The sequence below is a fragment of the Mixophyes fleayi genome, chromosome 8 (genome assembly GCF_038048845.1).
Source record: "Mixophyes fleayi isolate aMixFle1 chromosome 8, aMixFle1.hap1, whole genome shotgun sequence".
Lineage (NCBI taxonomy): Eukaryota > Metazoa > Chordata > Amphibia > Anura > Limnodynastidae > Mixophyes > Mixophyes fleayi.
In genome coordinates this window covers 7,333,330-7,351,035 of record NC_134409.1, presented here as the reverse complement: position 1 = coordinate 7,351,035, position 17,706 = coordinate 7,333,330, and the positions used below count along the sequence as shown (strand labels likewise).

The following is a 17,706-nucleotide window of genomic DNA, read 5'->3' as shown; positions in this document are numbered from 1 at the left end:
CCATAGACTGCGCACACAGCTTGAGCAGTCTAGGATGAGTGTCACCGCGTGGAACAATAGGAAGTTATTAGTCTGTGGAGTCACTTTCCCCACCGATGGGGCCAAAGTCCAATTATTGGGCATTGTTCATACTTCTGTACATATTGGTGGGTATTACTTCTGTTGGTGCCTTATTGATGGACATTACTGTTGGCATATTACTAGGCATTGCTGCTGTACATATTACTGGACATCACAGCTATTGCCAGCATAGTGGGTACTGCTGATGTTTTCTGGTTGATGCTGTCTGGCTGACGCTGTCTGGCTGATGCTGTCTGGTTGATGCTGTCTGGCTGACGCTGTCTGGCTGACGCTGTCTGGCTGACGCTGCCTGGCTGACGCTGCCTGGCTGACGCTGCCTGGCTGACGCTGCCTGGTTGATGCTGCCTGGCTGATGCTGCCTGGCTGATGCTGCCTGGCTGATGCTGCCTGGCTGATGCTGCCTGGCTGATGCTGTCTGGTTGATGCTGCCTGGCTGATGCTGCCTGGCTGATGATGTCTGGCTGATGCTGTCTGGTTGATGCTGCCTGGCTGATGCTGCCTGGCTGATGCTGTCTGGCTGATGCTGTCTGGTTGATGCTGCCTGGCTGATGCTGTCTGGCTGATGCTGGCTGTCTGGTTGATGCTGCCTGGTTGATGCTGCCTGGCTGATGCTGTCTGGCTGATGCTGTCTGGCTGATGCTGTCTGGCTGATGCTGTCTGTCTGGTTATTCTTAAGTGCTTTTGGGAAGTTCCTCATTGCTGAAGGCCTATAGTAACAACACTGGAGACTTACTGTACCACAGTGGTAATCTCCAATTACTGGTGAAATATAAATAAAACATAAAATATATTCTTGTTGTTTATATTTATTAAGAAAAATTAAAAAATAGTCTTAACGTGCAGCCCTCTAGAGGAGTCGATGCCCTTAAAATGTAGCAGTCATTTTTATTTGCTGTATAATACACCAGTGATGCTCTCCATGTTGTACATTTGTAAAGTACTAGGCTCTTTGCACAGTTAATACAAATTCTTGCACAGCCATACTTAAGATATTTAATTAAATATAATCAGTTCCATTTTGTTGATTGAAGTCTTCTAACAAAACAATGAGGGGTCGTCTCAGTAATCTCCTTCCATAATAGCCTGGTATTCCCTCTGGTGCTCGTACAATTTAAGAAACACCTGATACTTTTTCTCGTAAAATCTGCAGAACAAAGAACGTGAGATATGCACACATACATGACTCTAAGTATGCAATATGATAATACAAATATTATTCATGAGAGGTGTGAATACTTATATAAACATAGGGTCTGATTCATCAAGGATTGTGAGGCCACTTATGTGCGGTATCTTGTGCAAATGCGCTCTGCTCATGCGCCAGAACGAGACTTAAACCAGTGAATGCAGCTGCCAAGGGAGAGTTCTGGTCATCTATGGCTGAGCCAGGAGGGCATCACCAGACAACCGCAGACATTGGGGGACCTGCCTGTCCTGATAGGTAAATAATATTATGTATACATGGTTTACTTAACTGAAGGTTCAGTTTTGCGTGGGATTAGTACTTGCTGTCTGCCCACTGGATTACAATAGTAGCACTGTGACCTCTTAAGTCTACACTGCAGTTTTATAACAGTGTCAGAAAATGTTGTCAGCGCTCTTCTGAGTGCGCTCACAGATCTGGCCTCAGCAGGAGCTGTCCAGTTTGGTTCCCGGTACCCCCGTTCTAAACAGCGCTCAGAGTGAACTCTACGTGCTGCATCCTCATTGGAAGAGGAAATCCTATGACATCACTGTAGTTACATCACAAGGACTTCCCCCAGCAATGAGTAATCCCAGGGTGATGCAGGACAGAGTTGTATTAAGAATCTCCTATCTGCTACCACTAGAAACTCTATTACATACAGCCCACACTGTCTCCTTTATATTGGCATTTTGTAATGCCAGAAAAACCCCATCTCTGGCAAAAATTAGGGTTTTCGCCGGAGATAGGTCTTTGCCATATCTGGATGGTGATTACTGAAGGTATTAATTGAAACAATGCTTTATTAATTTATTTAAATAAATTATATTTTCGAATAGAATTAATTGGCAGCAAATTATTTCATTTGTGAAAATATTTATATATATATATATATATATATATATATATATATATATATATATATATACACATACACACATACATACACACACATGTACACACACACACACACACACCAACAAGCCAGGCCACGTACGTGCACAATATCCACCAAACTTTCGCTTATTGGTGCCAACCAGCCCCAACAGAAGGTGTATTAAGCACCAAAACGGCCATCGAGCTTCCTATGTTCACCTCTGCTCTGATAAGTACTATAGGATTTTCTTGCTGCCATTGATGTGTTAGTGAATAAATCTTCTCATTAACTTTGGCTCAAGTTGCATATTCCCCACCCCCCCCAACTTCTGTGATTTTAGCTTAAAATAAATTATATTTATTCCAATATCTCTCAGAAAGAAAATCCTATTTGTCCTGGGAGAAATAATATGAAATTTACTTTGGTAAACTAAAAAAAATAAATATTAGTAATTCTCTTAGAATCGAACGCACCCTAAGCTTAGAAACTGACTTCGTTATGAAGGGTTAAAAAGTATAAAACTTTACAAAACAAATATAAAAGTGCATGTCATTACACAATGCTCCAGCAGGTGGCGCCCATGCTTTATACATCAGTTCATTAGTTTCAGTGATTGAGAAATAGGGAGGTTTTTTTTATGAGAAAATTAGTCCAAATGAAGCATTTTAGAGACCAGTAGTTCACTCTCATCACTGCTATCATACTCTTGTAATAATTTGTTAATTCAAAACAGATGTTATAATAAAATGTGTTTGGAAAAGAATCACATTCATATAAAAGTTACCTTTTGTGTTCAGGGTTTGGTAGGACGATCGTTCCAACTTTCGCCATTTTCTGCATGGCCTCCTGTTAGTGTAGGGGAACCAGAATCAGAGAAAACCAGATACATGTAGTAATAATGCTGCTCTCAATGGAGACTATAAAATGTTAGATATGTTTCTATTACTGGTTAGTATTAACCATATAGAGGACATCAAAGGACAATAAGTTCTTTCATGAAGACAGGAAATGTCAGACAAATGTTCCACACTGGTTCATCCGCTCTCAGAAGCCGCCCGTGGGGTGTAGAGCATTTATACATGTAATATGTGGCCATGGAATATATATATATATATATATATATATATATATATATATATATATATACACAAACGAGAAAAAGAAGCGCCAGAACATAGTGTGATATTGCCAAGTCAGAGCAGTGATCAGATTAATAATCAAATTATCCTCGCTTATCTGAGACAATATCCCTCTGCGAACTCCAGATCCTTCTTATGCAGATTAGGGTATTCCAAACTAAAACTCAGATAGAAAATAGCAAACAATAGTGTAGTGCGTTTTTAACAAAAGTGAAACATCATTTAATTCATAAAATTGTATCCATAGACAACAAATCAATGCCCGTACATTGAATAAAATCAATTCAAGCTTATCTGTGCACTGTGATCATCCACTGTCCAGTAAAGATCTCGCCAAATACCGGTGATCCTGGCTCCTTTACATCAATATACCGACAGGAGATATGATTCCTCAGCCCTCTCAGGCAGGTGACAATGCGTCCTCAGCTGATGAGTCAAAACAAGTGCACCTCAAAAAGATCCCTGACGCGTTTCGTCTGTTAGACTTTATCAAAAGGATGAATGATAAGCTTGAATTGATTTTATTCAATGTACGGGCATTGATTTGTTGTCTATGGATACAATTTTATGAATTAAATGATGTTTCACTTTTGTTAAAAACGCACTACACTATTGTTTGCTATTTTCTATCTGAGTTTTAGTTTGGAATACCCTAATCTGCATAAGAAGGATCTGGAGTTCGCAGAGGGATATTGTCTCAGATAAGCGAAATTATATTATTTATCTGGTACGAGGATAATTTGATAATTAATCTGATCACTGCTCTGACTTGGCAATATCACACTATGTTCTGGCGCTTCTTTTTCTCGTTTGTGTATTTAGATTGTACATCTGCAAGCTGATGTATCAAAGGGAAGCAGCCTAATGTATGTGACTTTAATATTTTGAGCACAGGTTTTAAACACGTGATCATTGGTGTCTGCACTGAGCGCCGTTGTCTTTCCACATTGTTTTAATATATATATATATATATATATATATATATATATATATATATATATATATATATATATATATATGTGTACACTGCCCCCAGAAATTATAATACAATTCTTTTCTACATTTTAAGGCACTAACCCTGATTTTAAAGTTTCTCCATATAATTTATCTAATGGAGTTATATGGAGATAAACATTTATATACCATTCTGTGACAGAGCCGGTTGCAAGCAGCCTACTGGAAGCACCACCAGTGTTCTGTTATCTGTCCAGATAAGACCTGTGCTACCCCACCTCCACTTATACTGTTCCCCAACCAGCTCATTCTCGGGAGGCCCTAAGTCACCCTCCTCCTCTTTCGGGGACCTGCTCCTTCCATTGTCTAGCTGAGGGGTCGGCACCCCCAGCACAGGTCCAGAAGTGGCTCGCGGGTGAGTGTAATCTGGCAGCCGGAGCTGCTTCGCTAAAGCATCTGAACATTGCCGAAACTGAGCAGCTCCTCCATTGCGGAACTGAAGACGTTCACTGACTGCAGAGGTGGGTCATACATAAAAAAATGTGTGATATAATATGAACTGGGGCATTACTGCATAGACAAACCGAGGGGGGGAGGGGTTCTTAGTGCCTGGAAACCCCCCTCCAAGCCTGGGACACCGTATAATTGAGGTGGCTGGACCCTGCCCCCATGCATGCTGGTCACGCCCACTGGCGGCCTGGTGTGGAAACCCCCTCTACAAATCCTGCGTTTGCCCCTTGTTACTGTGTGGTATAATATGATCTGGGGGTATTACTGTTTGGTATAATATGAACTGGGGGCACTACTGTGGGGTATAATATGATCTGGGGGTATTACTGTTTGGTATAATATGATCTAGGGGCATTACTGTGTGGTATAAAATGATCTGGGGGCATTACTGTGTGGTATAATATGATCAGGGGGCACTGCTGTGTGGTATAATAGGAATTGGGCACACACAGAATAACACATACCATCATAATCACATCTACTATATAGAATGAGAGAAGTGGTTCAGTACAAATGTACATACAGGCAGTAACATTGTTATGTATGACATCAAGCTTATAGATAAGGAGAAATATCACTGCGACTGGCATCTTTTACATCCAACTCTAAATCACCTCTGATATCTGCCAAATGACAGCAACAGAGTGTTTCGGAGTTTTCAACTGCCATTTTCATGTAGAATTCCTATATAAAAAATTATTCCAGCAAAATACCCATCGTTGCATCAAGTAAAGCAATGGTAGAAATAATAGGTCTTGGATGGATAGTGACAACAAAATGCCTCAAGAACAGAGTGAGACCTCAGTAAACTGAAGAGCTTGCAATCTAAGACTGCCTAGTTAGACAACTGAAGCCATCATTTGTTTTCCTGCTCTATTTTGCACTCTCTGCCCCTCTCAATTTAAATGTGTGGGCGAATATCATGCAGAGTAAAGTGCAAAACAGAAATGAAAATGGTACAAATCCGTGATTCAGTCCAGTTGTTGTTGCAGTTTGGGGCTCACATGACACAATGATCAGTTTTCTGTTTCATACACTGTGAATCAGTAGATGCTAATGTCAAGGTCTCTGCGATGGTTTATTTTATGTTTTGGATTTCTTGGATATGCGATTGAACATGACGCACGGCACTTGTGACAGCTCATTAAACATAACACGACCCTATTAACACCCACGTCCAGGTTAAATATTAAATTCTACATAGGGACACATTGTTAGGGGCCGAGAGCTGAGAGTTTCACACAAAGACATCATTCTTTGCAAAAATCCTTAAATATTCCGATAGATCCTTTTTTTAAATCATTTCTTTCTTAGTTCTTGACAAAAGCACTTCTATAAATAAACACGGAGCGTTTAGTAGCCAGTAAGAGGGGTCAGCGCAGAACAACACCCCGCTAATGTCCGCGGCGCATAATGGGGCTTATTCAGCACTTCAAACTGGTCCTTGTAATGTGGTGGTTTAAGCAGAAACAAAGAGGTGAACAAGGCTTCTGTGATAAGAGACTACTTCAGCTACCAGCGGAGACTGGAAACAGCCCAATTATCCCCGCTGATCCCTCTGTAAACAGCTTTACACGGAGAGAGACCACTGAGTGTAAAACTTTCTTGTTCACAAATATCATCCTCTTGGGGGGTGTTGGGGTCACTGTGCTCCCTTTGTGCCTTCTCTGTCTCTGGGGGGGCTTTGCGAAGAGCAGGCGCTGTGGAATGTCCATTTATATAGGATCTTGGCATAAACAGGTCCACTCCCACGTCCAGACAAATGGCAATAACAGAGTGTTTCTGTGTCTTTAACTGCCATTTTCAGGCAGAAGTCCTATTTTGACTACGCAAGGTCATTGCGGACTTAAAGGTGAGACCCTACAGCACATGTGAAAACATAACCACTATTACATTAGACACTTTCTCCCATTATATTGCTTTTTTTCACCCTTGCACTTCATCTCTCCCTCGCAGTCTCTCACCACGGGGCAGTTATCTGATTTGGCGCACTCTTCGTTAGTGGTCTGTGATTGGATGTCGCAGCTGGTGCAGCCAATCACAATGAAGAGAGTAAGGAGGAGCTACTACAATTGCACATTGGAAACATCTGTGAACACCGAAGATAAATAAGGGTAGAGAGGGAAAGCATAGAGACAACTGAATGATGAGCAATATGTTATAAGGAGTAATTATCATCAACATTTATAATATTATTATATGTGAATCATGTTTTGTCTGAGTGATAAATAGCAGTTTATTGGGAATCTCCTGCAGTCACTCCGAGGTGATCAGCCGAGGTTTCCAATAAACTGACTGATCTACGCCTCACGTTCCTGGACCGCCGGATCCCCGACATGTGGATATTTACTGTGGTTTCCATGGAGACAGGGCTGTAAATATTTGCATCTGGAGATATTTTACAATATCCCACTGCATTAGAGAGTAAATAAAGCCCTATGCTGGCTGCTGTCAGGAGCGTATCACGTGTCCCGCACATCTGGGGAGTGTTTGGAATATCTCCATGTGTCACTAATATGTGCGTTGTTTTTGGTCATTCATAGGTCAATGTACATTGTAAAGAACCAATGCATTTAGCCAGTGCCTCGTGCCTCACTGGTATCACTGCTTCCTCAGGAATTGATAAGCGGTCATAAATATTGGCTCAACTCACAAAATCAGAGAAAAAACAACCCTGCTCTTGGTATAACCCATATTATATATGGTACCAGCTGTATGGCAATAAGCTTGCGCTCAGTATATCTCATATCGGGCAGCACGGTGGCTCAGTGGTTAACACTGACCATGGCCTTTTCTGTGAGGAGTTTGTATGTTCTCCCTGTGTTTGCGTGGGTTTCCTCCGGGTGCTCCAGTTTCCTCCCACACTCCAAAAACATACTGGTAGGTTAATTGGCTGGTAACAAATTGACCCTAGTGTGTGTGTGTATGTGTATGTTAGGGAATTTAGACTGTAAGCTCCAATGGGGCAGGGACTGATGTGAGTGAGTTCTCTGTACAGCGCTGCGGAATTAGTGGCGCTATACAAAAAAATGGTGATGATGATGATGTGTGGTAGGTGGTGGCTAACTAATGGGTGATGGTGGGGCAATTTGATTTTATAGTGGGGACTATTCATTTAAGACGGGTGGTTTGGGGGCTATTAATTGAATGTGGGGCTGAGTTTGAGAAGCATGAGGTCTATTTTTTAAATGTGAATATGAATTATTTAATGGCAGTGACGGTTGTGGGAAATAGGTATATTTATTATGCTGCACCCTTTGGCGCCTTATAAGTCAAAGATAATAATAATAATAATAATAATGTAAATGCTATTAATCTATTGATAGGGCTGTTTTGAGGGAGGGAAAGAGGTTTATTTATTAAATAGGAATACTATTACTTTATTGTTGGGGCTGGAGGAAGGCCAAAGTATTAATCGAGGGTCCTGTTGATTTAACGCCGGGGCTGGTTAGAATTTTCTAAATGTACCAATTTATTGTTCCAAATAGGGCCCCCAACATTCCAGGACCCAGACAAGCTGAATCTAAAGAAACCAGCAGCCACAGGGGGTGAAAATGACAAGAACAGGTAGGACAGTCTGTCAAATGTTGTGATTCTAGTGGGACAATCCCGATTTTTGGTGACTGTTCTGCCCAATCTAAGGGGCAGGTCAAGACTGTGTTCTTGCCTATATTATGGCTGGCCACACCCCTTCTGGTGGGCCCCTAACGTTGAAGTCCCCCGGTGGGCCCTTCATGCCCCAGTCCGACACTGCTCTTAGTTGCCTACAGCGACCATCAAAATCTAGCTGTCATTTTGTAGAATGTACTAAATAAATAACTAGAATCTGATTGGTTGCTATATGCAACATCTCCACTTTTTCAAATGCGCAATTTAGTAAATATACCACATAATATTTTTTTTTTTTAAAGTTGCATTGGAATGCTAGAGTAACACTAATGTATTTTACATTTACACTTTATGTGAAAATGTTCTGGGGTTTAAAAGGCCTATACAGGGACATTAAGCTGCAAAACAAAAGTGTTCTGTGAAAGTGTATCTGTAAATTACAGTTTACTAAAGGGATTTACCAAAAGAAAAAACAATCGATACGGCTCGCCAAAAGTATTTTTGTTGAAGCTGAAAAGTGAAATGACATTAATTTTCAGCCAATTTATTGTTAGCGACAACTGAAATGTGATTTCAGCCCTAGATGCCTTATTTGTCAACGATTTTGGTCACTAATATGAAAATATCAGCATCAGCATTGATTACATTGAACCTTTTACCTGACATTTGCTAAGTGTCTCCTCTTCATGTCGCCATGACAACCATTGTGATTAATCGTTGTGTTCTACACATACTGTACCCCCAGTTTAATCACCTGGTCGTTTATCACCAATTTTCTGACAGATCTGGGAGCCTGTTTCTTAACGTACCGATATAGTTCAGTGCTAATCCCCCCTGGGATCTGTCTGTTCTGTCCCTCGCTGTCAGTACATTCTGAGAGTTGTACGGATGCCTCGGGGTTCACTGATATAACTCCAGCAGATTATATGGATTGAGTGTATGGATTCTATGCCCTGATTCGTCAGCGATAAGCCTAATTTATTACAGTCTGGTTCCACACTCAGGCACACGGTTGTGCTGATTCAATAAAGCATCTGAACAATAATCCTGTCCTAACCTCCAACTCCGAGCAGCCGCGAAGCCCCCCCCCTCCTCGCCTTTGTAAATATGTAATCAGCTCACGCAGCCGGTCTTAGGAGCCCACTACAGAGAGGAAGGGGGACAAGGTGATGGTCTGGACATTTAAAGCCTACAGCTGCTTCTAACGTAAACAGAACATGCTGAGTCCATTGTTTCCAAGCACAAGCTGTTTTTTAAACAATAGAGCATTTATCCCAAATATACTCCATAAAACAGGTGCACAATTGCCCAAATATTTGCTACTTTAAGCACTATCATATATGCATTAGTGTGTACGCTCCTACAATCATGTTATATTGTACCAAAGCACATCAGATTTTTTTAAAAAATCACGATCAACGATGGAACGTCAGGCAAATGTGGCAGTGTGTAGGCACTCACCACCAGCAGTGTAAGCAGATATCTGTACAGTGTACAGAGTCAGGATCTTTTCAGCAGATGGTTATGAGAGATGAAGTTCACAGATCTGAAGGTAAAACTAAATGGGTGGCAGTAAAGTATCACTGTGCTAAATATCTAAAGCTGAACACAGATATTATGATCCGATCATTCAATCCAACAGATTTTTATCGAATTGTTAAGAAATGGACACCTGTGGGTGACAATCAATTTAATAGCCTGATAGTCTTGCTGGAAAATATGTATTGGAATGCTGCTAGTGTTTGTACTCCTGCATTGTTGATGATCTCGGTAGACTAAAGAAATGGTCAGAGAGTGGCAACTACAGTTTAATGTCAAAAAATGTAAAATCATGCACTTGGGTCTCAAAAACCCAAAGGCTAAATATAGTATTACCGGCACTATAATGGTAACTACTGAGGAGGAAAGGGATCTAGGAGTCACTATTTCAGGTGACATAAAGGCAGGTAAGTAATGTAACAAAGCAATGAGGAAGGTAAGTCAGATGCTTGGTTATATAGGGAGAGGAATCAGTAGCAGAAATAAAGAAGTAATAATACCACTGTATAGGTCATTGGTACGTCCTCATCTAGAATACTGTGTTCAGTTCTGGAGGCCGCATCTCCAGAAGGATATAAATACATTACAGACTGTACAAAGAAGGCAACTATAATGGTACATGGTCTACAGCACAAAACTTACCCGGAAATACTAAAATATCTTAATATGTATAGTTTGGAGCAGAGAAGGGAATGAGGGGACATGATAGAAATGTTCATATATATCCAGGGTTATAACAAGGTGCAGGAGGGAAACATTCTACAAAGGAAGAGAAGTATTAGAACACGAGGACATGCACTGACACTGGGGGGAAGGAGGTTCAGAGGAAATGACTTCACAGAAAGGGTAGTGGATAAGAGGAATAGCTCCCATCAGAGGTGGTAGAGGATAATACAGTAGAGCAATATAAACATGCTTGGGATAGACATAAGGATATCCTTACAAAGAACTAAGGATCAGATAGGGTCTGAGGTTACCATAGGTTAAACAATGGGCAGAATTGATGGGCCAAGTGGTTCTTATCTGCTGTCAAATTCATGGCCAAAATCTCACCGAATAAAACGTTGGTAAATATAGTTTGAGAGCACAGCAGGGTTCACGGGGATTATTTTACTGCTTAACTCAGCAATTCAGACAGTTTCATCTATTATGGATATATACTTTAAATAGGTAGTGAGGTTAAAAAAAACCACAGGCCCATCAAATTTAACCATTAGTAAATTCAAATTGTGATGATCCAGAGGGAAAACAAATTTCTTGGTGTGACAAATGGCAGTTAAGCCTCTCAGGGGAGAAAAATCTAATCTTCGGGCCAAAAACGAAATGCATGAGATACATTCCTTGGAGTAATCACCTCCCATAATGTCCGCTAATATCTAATAATAATAATAATAATAATAATAATAATAATAATAATAAAATAACTGGTGATGATGAAAGGAACTGCACGGAGGCAAATATGGATGAGATTGGAAACGTGCAGCTCTCTCCTCCATGCTTGCACTGTGGGCAGCACAGTGGCTCAGTGGTTAGCACTTCTGCCTCACAGCGCTGGGGTCATGAGTTTAATTCCCGATCATGGCCTTATCTGTGTGGAGTTTGTATGTTCTCCCCGTGTTTGCGTGGGTTTCCTCCGGGTGCTCCGGTTTCCTCCCACACTCCAAAAACATACTGGTAGGTTAATTGGCTGCTATCAAATTTGTCCCAGCATTTACAGTGTAACTTAATAGTTATTTTGTCCATTGCACAATCAGTTCCTCAAATCATACTTGTTATATTAAAATTATTAAATGCACATTTACACATAGTTCAGCATCTTTTCTAAAGATCTAAAGCAAAAATTATGACCTACTGCACTTTTTAAAATTATTGTAATTCCAAGAGTCTCCAACTGAGGGCGCTGTAACAAAATTAATATCATTCTGCAAAATAAAAATAAAAAAGTTTTGCAACGCTGTTTTGAAACTGGCACATTGTAATTTATATGTATTTTGGAAAGAGAAACATGTTTTAAAAACAAAAAAAAAAAAAAAGTGAGAACTGGGTCCTAACATCTCCTCTGAAATACAGTTGTTCATTTCTAACCTGTATGTTATATTTGCCCCAAATGACACATAAAAACACCTAAGTAGTCATCTGTTTATGTCGTCAAGGCCACAAGATTTACAACTAAGGAGCTAAATCAGCTTTTTTTTTCTTGTTGGTGGAAAAAAAACAAAAACTTGTGTAGTATGAAAATATTAATCAATCAAAACATAGTACAGAACAATACTGCGCACGGAACTTAAAAGCAAACTCTCTCCAGGTTTGGGGTGTTGTATAGACATCTGTTTTATGGCAGTGGACACTGGTAAGGTCCGCATCACACGGGCAGAACATACCCCCTGCCCACATTTGTCATTTACCCTGAGTAAATAGGGCAATTTGAGGGCAATAGTTCTAGCACAATACGGACATGCTGGGCAATGGGGATTGACTGAATGGTCTGTTTGGTACCATTTCCAAAATGCCAATCTTCTGATTGGATACAGGTTGTTCTATCCCCGCCCACTTCAAAAGTGAAGACATACAAGACGATCAAACGTTGGAAATTGTATAGAATAAAGGGGCTCAGACCCTTTGTCATACACACCTTCAAAATTCCGATGACAGAATGCGTTCTAAAGAATGATCACTAGGACATACTTGGTTTCTGTACTCAAAGCAGCTTTACAACAGGCTGCAAACAGCACAGAAGCAGCATAAATATATGTATAAGTCTCTCTCTCTCTCTATATATATATATATATATATATATATATATGGTGTCACACCGTACAGCACTGCAAGAACAATACATATTGAGCACTGTAATAAGGATTAGGGTTATCGTATCTCAAACATGCTCTGCTTCTTCATCTCCATGTACCTCCTAAGGGGTTAAGCAGTTGTGGATGACAGCACAGTATTAATGGATCTGTAACTTCTCAAAATAGTTGATGATTCACCACTGCACAGTATAGAGATGGGGGAGAAAAGCGCATTGACAGACATTATTATTATCAGGGTCGGACTGGCCCGCCGGGGGACCGGTCTATCCCCCGGTAGGCCCCGACCCTGATCGCTCCCCTCTTCGTTGGTGGGGGAGCGAGTAACTGAAGACAAAAAAAAACAAAAAAAACCTTGCGTGTCTGCGGCGCTGGCTCCGTGCGCACTGAATGCCGGGCGTGACGTCATCACGCCCGACATTCAGTGAGGAGCGCCGCAGACAGAAGACAGAAGACAGAAGAGAATAAAGAATCAGATAGAAAAGGTAAGTGAGGGAATGGAAGAAAGAAGAGAGCATGAAGGCAGAGCATGAAGGCAGAGCGTGAAGGGGGAGCATGAAGGGGGAGCATGAAGGGGGAGCATGAAGGCAGAGTGGAGGGGGAGCATGATGGCAGAGTATGAAGGCAGAATGAAGGGGGAGCATGAAGGCAGAGCATGAAGACAGAGTGGAGGGGTAGCATGAAGGGGGAGCATGAAGAGGGAGCATGAAGGCAGAGTATGATGGCAGAGTGGAGGGGGAGCATGAAGGCAGAGCATGAAGGCAGAGTGGAGGGGGAGCATGATGGCAGAGCATGAAGGGGGAGCATGATGGGAGAGCATGATGGCAGAGTGAAGGGGGAGCATGATGGCAGAGTGGAGGGGGAGCATGATGGCAGAGCATGAAGGGGGAGCATGATGGGAGAGCATGAAGGCAGAGTGAAGGGGGAGCATGATGGCAGAGTGGAGGGGGAGCGTGAAGGGGGAGCATGAAGGGGGAGCATGATGGCAGAGTGGAGGGGGAGCATGATGGCAGAGTGGAGGGGGAGCATGAAGGCAGAGTGGAGGGGGAGCATGAAGGCAGAGTGGAGGGGGAGCATGAAGGCAGAGTGGAGGGGGAGCATGAAGGCAGAGTGAAGGGGGAGCATGATGGCAGAGTTAAGGGGGGCCAGGAGAAGGGGGAAACAAAAGCAGCATGACACAGGGTGATGAAGGGGGGGCAAAAACAGCATGGAGGGCGCAGTCTGATCATAAGGAGGCCCAGCATGGTGATTAAGGGGCACAGTAATGTGTGTGTGATGGCACAGCGGGCTTGTGGCAATGTAATGTGTGTGTGGTAGGTGGTAGCTAAATAATGGGTGCTATTTTCTTTGTAGGGTGAAGGTGGGACAATTTAATTTAAGATGGGGTGGTTTGGGGGCTTTTAATTAAATGTGAATATGAATTATTTAATGGCAGTGACGGTTGCGGGAAATAGGTATATTTATTATACGTATTATACATAAATGCGATTTATTGCAGGGGCTGTCTGGGGGGAGGGAAATAGGTTTATTAAATGGGAATACTATAACTTTAATGTTGTGGCTGGAGGAAGGCCTAAGTATTAATTGTTGGTCCTATTGATTTAATGCCAGGGCTGGTTGGAATCTTCTAAATGTACCCATTATTTTTTCCAAATAGGGCCCTCAACATTCCAAGATCCAGACAAGCAGCAACTAAAGAAACCAGCAGCTGCAGGTGGTAAAAGTGACAACAACAGGTAGGACAGTCTGTCAAAAATTCTGAGTCTAGTGCAGGCTTGGCTAACCTGTGGCACTCCAGGTGTTGTGAAACTACAAGTCTCAGCACACCCTTCCAGCAATAAGCTGCTATATATTGGCAAAGCATGCTGGGGCTTGTAGTTTCACAACACCTGGAGTGCCACAGGTTAGCCAAGCCTGGTCTAGTGGGACAATACCGATTTATGGTGACTGTTCTGCCCAATCTAAGGGGCAGGTCAGACTGTGTACTCTTTATACACACACTGCATTCTTTATATACTACACTATGGTGCTAGCTGTCCTTCGTGGGCTGACCACTCCCCCTCTAGCGTCTAGTCTCGCCTCTATGATGACTGGCCACACCCCCTCTGGTGGGCCCCTAGCATTGCAGTTCCCCGGTGGGCCCTTCATGCCCCAGTCCGACACTGATTATTATTATAACATTTCTGTGGAAAGCCAGTAAACTGTTTTTACATAAATATGCTGTGTTATAGACTGGTATATATATGTTCATAGAAATAGTTTAGAAAAACACAAGAGTGGATATCCAGTGGTTACAGTAACACTCAAGGAACACAAGCAGCGTTTGTTTTCTTCTGGAATCTGTTTAAAGAGACACCAGCAGCATAACAAATATATTTTGTTACTATGTAACAAGTGTATTTACATTAACAGGTGGTGGTTTGTCCAGACCAACAGGAAGCAGAGATGTAGAAAGCGGGAATCAGACAGAAAAGTCTAGGGGTACAGCAACATCATCTATATGAAGGAGCCCAGAAAGTTACCCCTGAACTAAGACTGTAGGCATATTGGTATGTTGTGCGCCTCAGTTCTACAGCCCGGGGGGGTTAAATGTAACAAGCTGGGATTTTTCAGCGATTTCAAATTGCTGCAAATTGCTTAAGATCAAATCGCCATATGTATTAAACTGTGATTTTGACATTCCAAAATTCAATCCCCAGCGATGTGTTTCGATTTTATAACCACCTATCCCACCGGTTTAGTCAAACTCATTGGAGATTCATCAGAAACAGAGACTTGCCTGAGATTCAACAGAAATATAAAAGCATGATGTTATAAAGTATTTGGCCACACCTGTTAATTATTGAATTGAGGTGTTTCCATCAGACACGTTGCCAGAGATGTATAATAGCCAGCACCAGCCATGCAGTCTCCATGTACAAACATTTGTGATACAAAATGGGTCGTTCTGAAGAGCTCAGTGACTTCCAGCGTGGTACTGTGATAGGATGCCACCTTTGTAATAAGATGGTTCATGAAATTTCATCCCTGCTGGATGTTCCACGGTCAACTGTGATATTATTAGAAAGTGGAAGCGTTTAGGAACAGCAGCAACTCAGCCACGAAGCGGAAGACCACGTAAATCACAGAGCGGGTCAACGACTGCTGAAGCGTAAATGTCACCAACGCCCTGCTGATTCCATAGCTGAGGAGATCCGAACTTCCACTGACATTAATGTAAGCACAAAACTGTGCAGCGGCAGCTTAATGGATGGGTTTCCATGGCCGAGCAGCTGCATGCAGCCTCACTTTACCAAGACCAATGCCAAGCGTCGGATGGAATGATGTAAAACACATCGACACTGGACTGTGGAGCAGTGGAAACGTGTTCTGTGGAGTGACGAATCACACTTCTCTGTTTGGCAGTCAGATGGGTGAGTCTGGGTTTGGCAGATGCTGGGAGAACGTTACCTGCCTGACTGCATTATGCCACCTTTGAAGTTTGGTGAAGAAGGGATAATGTTATGGGGCTCTTTTTCAGGGTTTGGGCTAGTTCCTTATCTCCAGTGAAGGGCAATCATAATATTTCAGCATACCAAGTCATTTTGGACAATGCTATGCTTCCAACTTTGTGGCAACAGTTTGGGGAAGGCCCTTTTCTACATGACTGTGCCCCAGTGCACAAAGCAAGGACTACAAAGACATGGTTTGAGGAGTTTAGTGTGGAAGAACTCGACTGGCCCGCACAGAGCCCTGACCTCAACCCCATCTAACACCTTTGGGATGAACTGGAACGGAGATTACGAGCCAGCCCTTCTCGCCCAACATCAGTGTCTGACCTCATAAATGCTCTACAGAACGAATGGGCACAAATTCCCACAGACACACTCCAACATCTTGTGGAAAGTCTTCCAAGAAGATTGGAAGCTGTTATCACTGCAAAAGGGGGACCAACTCCATATTAAAGTATATGTGTTTGAATACAATGTCATTACAGTCCCTGTTGGTGCAATGGTCAAGCATCCGAATACATTTGTCCATATAGTGTATCATCATCATCATCATTTATTTATATAGCGCCAACATATTCCGTAGCGCTTTACAATTGGGGACAAACATAGTAAACTAATAAACAAACTGGGTAAAACAGACAAAGAGGTGAGAAGGCCCTGCTCTCAAGCTTACAATCTATGGGACAATGGGAGTTTGATACATGAGGTTAAGTCTACATTTTACATTTCGGCCCAGCCGCGTGTCCATTCTGGCAATTTTCACAGCAATCTCGGGCGGTCTGCAAAATCACAGTTTCATGTATATGGCGATTTGTATTCTTAGAATGGCCAGAAGTAGGGAGGGCGATTTGTATTGTGTCAATTTTGGTTATATCAGTTTACTAGCGATTTACTATAGACTCTCACTTTCATACATCGGTGGGTTAAAACTCGCCCAATAAAATCACTCAAAAAGGCAAATAGTAGCTCGGTACATGTTGCCCCAGGACTGTGCTGCATGAAGTGCACAGTTTAGTTATACACAGGAGAACTAGATTATACAGCGGGGTAAATATCTGGGGTAAATCTAATTGTGTGATAGAAAGTACTGAGCGTTTGCATAAAGACTAACTAGCTCCTTAGAAAAATACCTTAAAAAGAACAGATACGTCTCATGTTAGTGAATTCCAAAAAGCGGGACTGTGGCTGATAAAGTGAGAGTCCCTTTCAATTTTCCACCTAGAGCCCCCAAAAAACCATGCAGATCAAATGACTGGTGTCCCAGCTTGTTGACCTATCTCAGATTCCATGAAGACATTGCCCAATAGATGTGGGAGGGGCTTTATCTGTCTGTAATAGAGTGAGTGTGAGTGTGTATTGGGGGTGGGATAATACGCTACATTATGACAGAGCTGCAGGGAACGGCGGGTTAACACTCAACAATGTATTTCTACCTCTTTGGGTCAAATCTGAACATTTTGATTTTTGGGGGTTAGCGTCTCTTTAAAAGACTTCCTGACACAACAAACACTGTACA

At 42.1% G+C, this 17,706-nt stretch overlaps 1 protein-coding gene across 5 annotated transcripts in view; it reads right to left on the bottom strand.

The window, feature by feature from the left end:
* Positions 1–871: 871 nt before the first annotated feature.
* The window catches only part of FGGY (FGGY carbohydrate kinase domain containing), a 158,737-nt gene continuing 141,902 nt past the window's right edge, over positions 872–17,706 (bottom strand). For all 5 annotated transcript variants that reach the window (XM_075181756.1, XM_075181757.1, XM_075181758.1 and 2 more), the window contains 2 exons: positions 2,926–2,987; positions 872–1,225 (listed from right to left, as the gene is read on the bottom strand). In XM_075181756.1, coding sequence (XP_075037857.1) covers positions 1,141–1,225; positions 2,926–2,987 — 147 coding nt within the window. In that variant the 3' untranslated portion in view covers positions 872–1,140. The remainder of the gene's footprint in view (positions 1,226–2,925; positions 2,988–17,706) is intronic.